The sequence below is a fragment of the Leucopleurus acutus genome (genome assembly GCF_964270905.1).
Source record: "Leucopleurus acutus genome assembly, chromosome: 21".
Classification (NCBI taxonomy): domain Eukaryota; kingdom Metazoa; phylum Chordata; class Mammalia; order Artiodactyla; family Delphinidae; genus Leucopleurus; species Leucopleurus acutus.
Window position 1 is genome coordinate 34,124,408 of NC_139163.1, and position 11,748 is coordinate 34,136,155.

Here is an 11,748-nt window from a genome sequence, read left to right on the forward strand (position 1 = left end):
GAAGAGAGAGGGAAAGAGTCTGAGAAAATATTTGAAGACATAATAACTGAAAACTTCCCTAACCTGGGAAAGGAAATAGTCACCCAAGTCCAGGAAGCACAGAGAGTCCCATACAGGACGAACCCAAAGAGGAACATACCAAGACACACTGTAATTAAAATGACAAAAATTAAAGATACAGAATATTAAAAGCAGCAAGGGAAAAGCAACAAATAACATACAAGGGAAGTCCCATAAGACTATCAGCTGATTTTTCTGCAGGTCAGAAGGGAGTGGCACAATATATTTAAAGTGATGAAAGGGAAAAACCTACAACCAAGAATACTCTACACAGCAAAGCTCTCATTCAGATTCGATGGAGATATCAAAAGCTTTACAGACAAGCAAGAGCTAAAAGAATTCAGCACCACGAAAGCAGTTTTACAACAAATGTTAAAGGAACTCCTCTAGGTGAAAAAGGCCACAACTAGAAACAAGAAAATTACAAAATGAAAAAGGCAAACATACAGTAAAGGTAGGAGATCATCCACACACAAAGCTAGCAAGGAGGCTAAAAGACAAAAGTAGTAAAATCATCTATATCCACAATAACCAGTTAAGAGGTACACAAAACAATTAGATGTAAAATATGATATCAAAAATAGTAATTGTGGGGGAGGAAAGTACACAAGCAGGGTTTTTAAAATGCATTTGAAATTAAGAGATCAGCAACTTAAAACAATCACGTATATATATATATATATATATAGACTGCTATACAAAAGCCTCCTAGTAACAGCAAACCGAAAATGTATAATAGATATATACACGAAAAAGAAAAAACAATCCAAACATAACACAAAGACAGTCATCAAATCATGAGAAGAGAACAAAAGAAGAAAGGGTGAGGGGCAAGACCTAAAAGAAAGAATCCAAAACATTAACAAAATGGCAATAAGAACACACATATTGATAATTACCTTAACTGTAAATGATGGACTAAATGCTCCAACCAAAAGACATAGGCTGGCTGAATGGATGTAGATCAAGACCCGTATATATGCTGCCTACAAGAGACTCACTTCAGATCTAGAGACACATACAGACTGAAAGTGAGGGGATGGAAAAAGGTATTGCATGCCAATGGAAAACAAAACAAAACAAAAGCCAGAGTAGCAATATTTATATCAGATAAAATAGACTTTAAAATAAAGACTGTTGGGCTTCCCTGGTGGCGCAGTGGTTAAGAGTCCGCCTGGCAATGCAGGGGACACGGGTTCGTGCCCCGGTCCGGGAAGATCCCACATGCCGCGGAGAGGCTGGGCCCGTGAGGCATGGCCACTGAGCCTGCGCGTCCGGAGCCTGTGCTCTGCAACGGGAGAGGCCACAACAGTGAGAGGCCCACGTACCGCAAAAAAAAAAATTAAAAAATAAAATAAAATAAAATAAAGACTGTTATAAGAGACAAAGAAGGACACTACATACTAAGCAAGGGATCAATCCAGGAAGAAAATAGAACAATTGTAACATTGTTACAGTTGTATATGCACCCAACGTATGAGCATCTCAAAATATAAGGCAAATATTAACAAAGGAGAAATTGACAGTAATGCAATAATAGTACAGGACTTTAACACACCACTTACAGCAATGGACAGATCAGCCAGACAGAAAATCAATAAGGAAACATGGGCCTTAAATGACACATTAGACCAAACAGGCTTAATGAACATACAGAGGGCTTTCCATCCAAAAGCAGCAGAATACACATTCTTTGCAAGTGCTCATGGAACGGTTTGCAGGATAGATCTTGTGCTAAGCCACAAAACAAGTCTCGGTAAATTTAAGAAAACTGAAAACATATCAAGCATCTTTTCTGACCACAATGCTATGAGACTAGTTCTATCAGTTTTTCACAACAGAAGTTCATTACTCCCTTAAATTTAACACTTGGAACAATATGTTTTGCACCACAGTGGTTCCTCTGACTACAGAAAAGGAAAAGTTCTGAGAGTCTTTCTCCACTTCCCCTATAAAGACAGGCCTCCTCTGTGTCTCATCTTGCTCTGTCTTCGGTGATCAAGCCACAGAGAGTCAAGGCCGTGTTGTCATGGCTGAGGCTCCCCAGGCTGAACGAGGCCCCAGCTGCTGCTTGCCAAGCCCTCAGCATGTGTTCCTCCCCGACGGTCTGGATGACTTAAGTGCTACTTTTCCTTAGTGGTTCATAGCTGGGCTGTGGCTTTGAGCTTGTCCTTTTCTTGGCTCATAAATATATCTATGTCCACCCCATTCCTTTACCATTCTAGCTCACCACTTAGCAGTTCTTTCGCTGTCATCCGGTCATTTTTTTCTCTATATAGCCTACTGTGGTGAGTTTTCAAAAAGCATCACTAGACTTTTAGTGATAACTAGCATATTGTGTATCCCAGGAACCTGTCCACCTTACAGTAATCCTCAGGCCAAAGTAGGAGAGGCTAAAAAACAATCAGAAGTATGGATTTAACTCAGTAATAGATCAGAAAATCATTTCGAAATGTAGCGTGAAAATATGATTGTTAGAGAGGGACAGAATTCTGGACCTCGTCTGCCTGCTGGGGCATAACGAGAGGGCGGAAGCTGCAGGGTCCAGTCTGGTAGCCGCTGGCCACAGGTCACTACTGAGCACACGAAATGAGGCTGCTCTGGGCTTAGGTGTGCTAGACAGGTAAATGACCAGAGACTTGGTAGGAGGAAAATTAATGCAAAATACCACATTAATACTTTTATATTCATTATATATTGATATGATCATATTTTGGGCATCTTGGGTAAAATAAATATATTAAAATTAATTTCACCTTTTTCTTTTGATTCTTTTCTGATTTTAATTTACTTTTTAAAATTTTTAAATAATTTTAAAGGTTACACTCCATCTACAGTTATTACAAAATATTGGCTCTATTCCCCATGTTGCACACTACACCTTGTAGCCTGTCTTACCCCCAGTAGTTTGTACCTCCCACTCCCCCTCCCCTACGTTGCCTCTCCCCGCAACCGGTAACCACTAGCTTGTTCTCTACGTCTGTGAATCTGCTTCTTTTGTTATATTCACTAGTTTGTTGTATTTTTTAGATTAGTTAAGTGATCATTAAAAAAGTATGTTGATATACACCTATTCCACTGTGTAAATCAACATACATTTTTTATGATCACTTAACTTATAAAGTAACGTAGGTTTTTGAAGAGGTAGATTCAAACCCTGCAAAGGAAGAACTTAAGCAAAGAAACGGAAATTATTGTCTTAAGTCAGCACGAGGAGAACAATTCAGCAAACATGAGAAGCCCAAAGTGTTTCAAAGAGCCTGGGCCAACGATTCCAGGGGCAAGAGCCCTTCTGCTGTCACCAGGCTTCAGAGTCACACACCACATCTGTGTGTTATGTTCACAACCAGCATGGTGCCCAGTGGCCTGGTTACACCTGGTAAACTCTGACTGAAGGATGCAAGGAAATGAAGGAGCCAGTTCAGAAAGATAAAAGCTCATGCTTCAGTTTGGACGCGTTACCTCTAGAAGGAAAAACAAGTATCTATTTGGAGAGTGTAGGGTACTGTGAAACCCAGAAGATCTGGGCACTAACTGGTGGTGTGACCTTGCATTTATTACTGAACTTCTCTGATTCTAAGTTTTTCCATCTGTAAAACAGGACAACTGATACCTATTTTGCAGAAATATTGTGAAGATGACATATAATGTATGTAAAAGTGCTTTGCGTGGTGTCTGACAAAACAGGTGTTTAATAAATAGCTGTCATTGATGATAGTAATATTAAATGAGATACTCATATTTGTTTCCGTATCACTATAAAGGCTTAATTCTAAAAGATGCCGCATGCTGCAACTAAAGATCCCGCACGTCACAACGAAAATCCAGCACGCAGCAACGAAGACCTGGCGCAGCCAAATAAATAAATATTTAAAAGAAAAATAAAGGCTTAATTGGAAAAAGGTTTTAATGAAAGGCAGTACAAGGTAAGGGTCACTAAACTGACTTCCTTTTTGAGTCTGTGTATACAAGTTAGATTCATGTTCTCAATCTTTGAAACCCTGAATGGTTTTATCAAATTTAATTTTTCCTGGCTTAATGTAGAATGAAGAGAGATTGATCTTGAATACCTCTCTGTAAGTGACCTTGAAAACTGTGTGGTTTTTTTCCAAATGATAACATTTTATTACAGAAAAAGCATCCCAAATATAGGATTTCATAAACACTGATAAGTGAACAAGTGCAACTTTAAAAGTAAATACAAAGTAAAGAGGCAAAACCTACAAGCATTTTGCCTTTAAGAGAAAAGGTAATGCTCTCTACAGAGGTGATCCCACCCAGAGCACAAATGTGGCTCCATCTCCTGTAAAGACATCAGGTTTGCTTTCTGAACTATGTCCAGTTTAACAATTTCAAAATGATAGCAAGAAGTGACATGGAATAAATCACTAAGACCAATTAACTTTCTATTGACTATTACTCAATGAAGGCTCCCCATCACACTTTGACAATTTAAAGCCGAAAACTGTGCTTTTTTTAAACAAAATAGGTATTCATCCATAACAGAATGTGCGTGTGTGTGTGGGGGGGGGGGGTGTTAATGTGTGCTTTTCCACATCTGTGTGTGTATATCCTGATGTACAAGGAATTCCTCCTCACCCATGGTCCCAAAAGGCCTTCTCAAGTTACCAGGGATTCCTTGAGTCAGGAAGACGTAGTACATCTGAAAAATAATCTCACACTAAAAAATTAGTATTATGACTTTTTTCCTGTTAGTAGTATTTACATTTTAAGAGTGAATCTCCCTAAAAAAGAAAACTCAAAGAAATATCTCTTAGAATCTAGGAAATGCAAACAGCACTGCTACAAAGATTTTGACACAAAGACTTTGTATGCTGGTAGCAGAATATTAGTTGTCTGTGACAATATGGGGATAGAACTCTTCCTTAATTCCCCTCAGGTCCAGTTCCACGGGTGACTTTTTACTGCAGCTTAAGATCAGCCTGGTTTCGAGTAAGAGATCTGCTTTTGGCCTCACAACTCCAGGGTAATTGCCATGTGCGTGCATGTGTGTGTGTGTGTGTGTGTGTGTGTGTGTGTGTGTGTGTACATGCACGAGCATGGAGACTTCAAGTCAATAAACTGCACCATTAAAATCTCAGTAACACTGAGGGTCCACCTGCCAAATTAGACCTCACACCTGGCTTGCTTCTGACTGGTGTGAAACGTGGGAAAGAGCGGGGAGGCATCCCACGTGCAGGCTTCCAGGCAAGGCGGGCTCCGCTTACCTTTCTTTGGTCTGGGTTTCACTGGCAAGGACTCCTGTTTTTCCATTGCTGCTTCTCTTTCTTTCCATCGGCGGACCTGCTCCTCCCTCATCTTGAAGAACAGGATCTGTTTCTGTTCTTCGCTGAGCTCTGCCAGCAGATCAGGATCTATGTACATCTCCGACAGTATCTGTTTCAGCATCTTTGCAAGGGTGGAGTCTTTTACACCTGTGGCAAAAGTTCTTGAAAATGGCTTCCAGGGCTGCCTTCACCTGGGCTGGCCCTGGGAGGTACCCGCAGACCTTCCCCGAGACTCGAGGGGCTGGGACAGTAATTCAACAAACTGGTTCTGGGTTCCCGGCACCAAGCATCCTGTTCAAAACGCCACTCATGAACCTGCAAAGAGCAACAGGCAAAATGCAGGCCGTGTTAAAAAGTGTTAAAATGTGCAGACATGGGGCCAGGACAGGCTCAGGAATAAAGCTTGGAGGAAATACAGTATTGCTTTTCATTTCACAAGAAAGCTGAAGCAAGCTTTGTTAAGAGTTTGTGTAACCTGTATCCTGTAATTTCCAAAGATACTTTATCAAAAAACAAAACAAACCCTAACAGGTCAATCTCAGGGAAACAAAAAAATGAACAGAGGTTTGGCCTTCTCCCAACTAAGCAAACATACTATTACCTCAGAGCCCAACAACCCACTACGTCCATGGCTAAGAACAGAGTTAAAGAGACAAAGGCACAGGGAAAAATTAAAAGAAGTTATTTCAAAAGGAAATACCATTTTTGAGATTTCTCAGAATTACCCACACAAACCCAAACCAAACCTAAGCCATGCTCAAGGAAGGAAAAAGAAGAAATAAACATTAGACCACAGTGCCATTTTCCCATTTCTCCTTAAAAGTAGCACTAAATAAATACAATTATGTCCTTTCATCTTCACAAAAGGACAATACAATGTTCAGACAACACACTAGAACCATGAAAACTGTGCAGGTGCAGGAGAGAACATTCATGTACATTTTGGAAGGTCACCAGGTTTTAGGTGTACCTCTTCCAGATAACCTAATTTAATAGGATCTAAATTTACAGACCAGATAAACTGGGGGAGTGGAAGTGACCAGGTTCATCACAAAGGGTCCTGGCTCTGTAAAAGAGTTTCTCAGAGGAAGGAACCTTGGACCTAAGCACACAGGTTGTTTCATGGGGTTGCTTACCCCACTGCGGTTTCATTCTACTTCACATGTTTCTATTTGGTCTATTTAAAAAAATATACCAAACCTTCATATTTTTGTAATCAGAAGGAAATAATGTATAGATTTCCATTCTGAAAAAAAAAGATGTTTATTTGGTTCCAGTATAATAGGATACACAAAAAAAGCTTACTTATTTCGACTTTCCAGGATCACCTATGTTCTAAGAAACTGACGAATCCTTTTGTGCTTACAATGCCTCAATAATCCCACCACCTAGCCACGCCCTCTCAAATATCTTTTTCTCCAAACTAAGTTCAAATGCTCTTAAACCTCAGACTAGTCACTTAGCCACACCATGGCTCTCCCAGTTCCATCACCTGGTCCTTCTCCAGCCAGACTGTGATGTTCCTCTCACCCCTGGGAGGCCCCTGCAGCTTCACCTTTTCATACTCCTCATGAATGTTTCTCCATTTACACCCGTCTTCCGAGAGAAGCATGAGCAACAGCCCAAGAGCCAGGGTACCCAGAGTGGTTTGCATACACAACACATAGCTCGATTCACTAACGAGTCATTGTGTAGCAGGGACCCTTACTAAGGCTACCACGACTCCCGTTAACTGCATCCTACAATCTGCCGCATTCAACTACCAAAACTCAAATGGAACACAACGTTAAGAGAAAATTTTAATTAAAGGCACTGTATGACTTTAACTCAGTCAGCCATGCCCGCCCCCGGCTCCCTGGCTAGCTTTGTATTTTGCTTTGAGGTGATCTTCAAAGGCTGTAACGGCCACAGTACTGAAGTTCTGTGATGCTTTCTTGATTCTTGGGTCTCACAGCTTCTCCAGGGGTGGGCCAACTAAATCCACACTAAAGGGAGGTTTCCTGAAGCTGAGCTCTTATCTGTAGGTGTCAGAACCGCAGGAAGAATGCAGGTCCTCAGCTCACTGGACTCCGGTGCTCCCAGACCAAGTGGTAAGAAACCAAAGTGAAAGAGTCCTTGACATTCCGGTAAATGTCCTTATGCTGGCACGTTCCTTGAACAGGGGTTGACTTTCCCAGAAATTAAACATGGGGAGGGGAGCAGCCCAGTGAAGCTGGAGGCTTCCACTCTGTTTCCCAGTTTGAATCGGGTGACTCCCAGCAACAGGGACAGTGTGGGTTGAGCCTAAAAACTAAAACCCTGAAAGGGCCAAATCCCGCCCCCCCCCCCACTTCCCCACCCAGAGCGCTCCTGGTCACAAGTGCTGACACCTGCCGCGCAGCCACTACCTTGAGCGCTTGACATGCAGTAACTAATGAATCTTTGCCATAATCTTGGAGTTCAGTCCCTCACTATCCCCATTTTATAGAAGATGGAAAGGCGTACGCCGGGCGGTCTGGCTCCAAGTCAATACAGCAGAGTCTGTGAACCCAGAATCAGAGCATCATCGGGATGCGGTACAACTGGTGAAGTTTTAGAATGAAAACCAGCAAGTTCTCGCGAGAGCGGAAACGAACCAAAAGCACATGAAGCAGGGTCCCTCTCAGGGGCAGAAGCCTCACCCCTGCAACTGCAGGTGAGCTCAGGGGAGGCCAGGTATTGAAAAGCCCCCACCCCAGGAAGGACAGTGGGAAATGACCGCCATGCCGGCCCAGGCGTGGATGATGCTGCCCACGGCATTCACCGGGCACTCAGTCTCCTGGCTCCCCCTCCCACTGTCCTGGGAGCAGCACGGGCGGGCAGTGGGGTGCAGGGCTGCTCTGCACCTCGGGGATGACACGTTCAAGCTCTCACAGCTTCCATTTTGTGCTGTTTCGCCTTTTGTAGCAAACATGGGTTTTTTTGACATTAAAGATAACTAATGGACCTTAAGGGAAAGACACTGGCTTCCCTCTGTCCTCAGAGAAAACTTGGGGACCCAGCTGACAACATTCTTGTGGGGCGAGGCTGCTGAATAATATGCACTGCCTGCCACGCTGAGGCTGTGGACTCCCAGTGGTGCGAACGAACGCCTTCCTCAAATACAGCTCAGGCCACTTACGGGACGGCCAGCTCTGCCTTGCGGGCTGTGTGTCTCTGGGTTGTCACTTCACTTCCCTGTAGGGAGTTTCCTCACCGTGAAATGAGCCTGAACTGTGACCCTTTGTAATCTGAGGTCTAGGCCATATAATCTAGCGGGGAGTTACGGAGACAAGTGGAGCCGGGGTAGAGGAAGTAGAAATGAGGAAATTAGCTGACCAGGGTTTCCCCACTTTATCCCGGACAATCAGTGCTGCTACTGATTCAAACGGGCATGACTTTCCGTGTCTAACACACTGAGGGCAGCAGGCTTCCACTTATGCAAGATCCAGTAAAAAGGAAAGCTCGGCTAACTCGGTTTTCTTCTTGTACAACACTTTTCTTAAAAGACAGAAATGACAAGCAACAAGTCCACATCTGCTACTTTTTCCAAAAATAAATTTCTAATGGGTCACAGTTGTCTTTCAGGATGCCTAGAGATGTGGCCTAGCTCTCACACTTTCCAGAGCCACTGTCCTATTTTTTTTAATTGTATTTTTAATGACTCTGAGACCTTACCCCAAATGCCAGAGATACAGCCAAATCAATAATAAAAATAGTGTGATATGGACGGTATAACTTTAATGGTAAGAATATAGTTTGAATTCTAATTCTTTTAAAACAGCCAGCTCTGTTTTCAGACTTTCAGTTATCTTACTCAACTTTATGTTATTAATCTATCTGCACAAGGGCTATCTTTGAGGATAGAATGAATTGCCAAGGGTGACAGCAATTTGGTAAATTTTGTAAATATACACCCCTCTTCAGAAATTTGAAATCACTGTACACGGATTTACCCAGAAACTCCACTCATGCCAGATCTATGCCCGCATACGCCTTCCACTTACTTCTTCACTCAAAAAAAAAACAACAAACCTGTATCCAAGTCGTTGTTCTATTAAGCAGGCAGTCAAACAAAGCCCTTTAGGAGGCGAGCAGGGACTAAGTTTAGAAAGAGGGGAGCTCGCCTGCCTCCTTCCTGTGACTCTGGCGGGGGAAAGACGACTCTGAGCGAACCTGAACAATGACTCGCCGCTGCCCCTAACGCCACCCCGGGGGCGCCCGGCGAACCCGAGGGCGGGGAAAGGTCACCGCCGGGCCGCCTGCGGCCACCGTCCGCGCCCGTCTTCCGGGGGCGGCGCGCCCACCCCGGGCCCCGCGCCTTTCCCCCGCGCCCACGGCGCCCTCGAAGGAGGGAAGCGTCCCCGCCGCCCGGCCCGCGCGCGCCCGGCAGGCCGTCCTACCCCGCCCGCGACCCCCACGCGACCCCACCCCGCCGCCCGCGCGCTCCCTCCCGGGCAGTCCCGCGCGCGCCCCTCGGGGACCCGGCCCGGAGCCGGAGCTGCCCGTGCGCCCCGCGGCCCCGCGCGCCCCTCACCACGACCACCGGCCTGGCCCTCGGCGCCGCGGCTCTCCCGCCGTTGCTGCGACACCGGACACCCGACACCGGACACCGCTCCGCCGGCACCTGAGCCCGCCGGGCGGAGGAGCGTGGGGCCGGCCGGCGGGACCCGGACCCGCGGGAACCCCCGCGCTCGCTGGCTCCTCCCGGCCTTTCCCGGCCGCCTCCAGCCTAAGCGGGGCTGGGCCGCCCGGGGCCGTCGGGCGCCGAGGGAGGGGAAGGCGTGGGCCGAGCACGTCCCCGCCCGCCCCGTCCGTGGTCCAGGCCCGCCCGGGCCGCCCGCACCTGCGGCCGCCGGGGCTCATCCCTCCACGCGTGTCCCGCGGGCCGCGGCGGGTCCCGGCCGGGCGCTGGGCGTCCTGGCAGGTGGGGCCCAGGCAAGGCGGGCGGGACCTTCTCAGCTGCACGGGCTGAGCTTCTGCTACGGCGTCGCTGGAGCTCACTTTTTTTTTTTTCTTTCCCTTTTGTTGACCTGAAGTAAATTATCAAACTCTCCGGCGCTTGTCCGTACGGGTGTGGCTTCGTAGGGAGCCAGGACCAAGGAGGAGAAAGGTTGGAAAAGATGAAGACAGCGGAGAGAGGGGAGAAAATGAAAGAAACGCGGTGAGAAGGAAAGAGGGTAAAGGAAGGCCGTGGACTGCGGCCAGGCCAGGTTGGGGTGTCGCACGGGGGGAGGAGCTGGCTGCGGACGGAGAAGGAAATCTGGGAGGACAGTTCAGCAGAAGCAGAGCGGAAACGTTGGAGGGCATTTTACGTCTAGAGGAACGTTCAGAATGTGTGAAGCAAACAGCCTGCTTTGGTGACGCCCAGGTCGCAGGTGTCCGGGAGAGAGGCTGTAAACGGCGAGTGTGGACCTCGTCTACGCAGCCCACCTGACTTGCTCCTTCAGAAATGAAACCCATTTCTAGCCTCTCCAGACCTCGGAAGATACTCAAAGGTAGAACCTGGGGGCAGAGGTCAGGACTCCCTAGGAGCTATTTAAGAACTTTTCTAGGGATCCTATCAGGGAAGAATTTCTGGTTGGGTTTGGTTCCCACTGCTTATTAAATGAATGGCCTGTAGGGTGTTTCTGGCCGGAGTGTCATTTGCCCCCCGGCTAGCTGCTGTGGCCAACTCAGAGTGAACCCTAACACTGTATGGTGGAGCAGTTGAAGAACTACGAAGTCAGCATTTGACACATCCGAGAAGCATTTAATGAATACCTGCTGGGTGCCCGGCCCGTCGTGACACTGGGACCCACAGGGAGCAGACAGCCGGGCCCTGCTGCTGTCCTCGGGGCAGCACTGCCTTGTACAGTAGCTGTGTGTATGTTTTATGCCTCTTTGAAATCATAAACGTGATGCCAGGACTGATCCCAGGCAAGTTTGAATCCTACCTGACACCCAGGCACACAACAGGCAAGCAGTACACATTGGTTGAATGGATGTTAACAGCCCGACTGAGCACAGACTGTACACTGCATCATTCTCTCAGTTAGGAGCCCGGTGTGTCTTTCCTTTTCTCTGCCGCCTTCTCTACATCTTCCTTGCCATGGGCCTCGCTCCTGTATTGGTAAAATATCTCTTCTTCTCTCCTTTCTCTGCTTCCCCCTTCATCCTGTTCACCTTGTCCCCCTCTCCGCCACCACCTTCCCTTTCTGTTCCTTCTCTCCCATCACCCGTTATTTCCTCTTTCCATTGGCATAATCTGATACAGAAAATATATTTTTTCATTAATTTCAAAAGCAGACAGTTAAAATGTTTTCTATTGCTCTAAAAACAACAATGGCTCTGTTACTTAATTATGAGGCGCTCAATTATTTTCCCTCCGGGCCCATGCCCTCAGAAGAAAGCATGTCCCCAC

At 46.3% G+C, this 11,748-nt stretch overlaps 1 protein-coding gene across 2 annotated transcripts in view; it reads right to left on the minus strand.

Annotated features, from left to right (window-relative positions):
• Window positions 1-10,490, minus strand: part of SH2D4A (SH2 domain containing 4A) — a 75,230-nt gene extending 64,740 nt beyond the window's left edge. The window contains exons 1-2 of one of the 2 annotated variants that reach the window (XM_082863895.1): window positions 10,192-10,490; window positions 5,289-5,663 (exon numbers count right to left, since the gene is read on the minus strand). In XM_082863895.1, the coding sequence (XP_082720021.1) occupies window positions 5,289-5,469 (181 nt within the window). In that variant the 5' untranslated portion in view covers window positions 5,470-5,663; window positions 10,192-10,490. Of the gene's footprint in view, window positions 1-5,288; window positions 5,664-9,882 lie in introns of both variants that reach the window. The other variant, XM_082863894.1, reaches the window with a different exon arrangement.
• Between the last annotated feature and the right edge of the window lie 1,258 nt (window positions 10,491-11,748).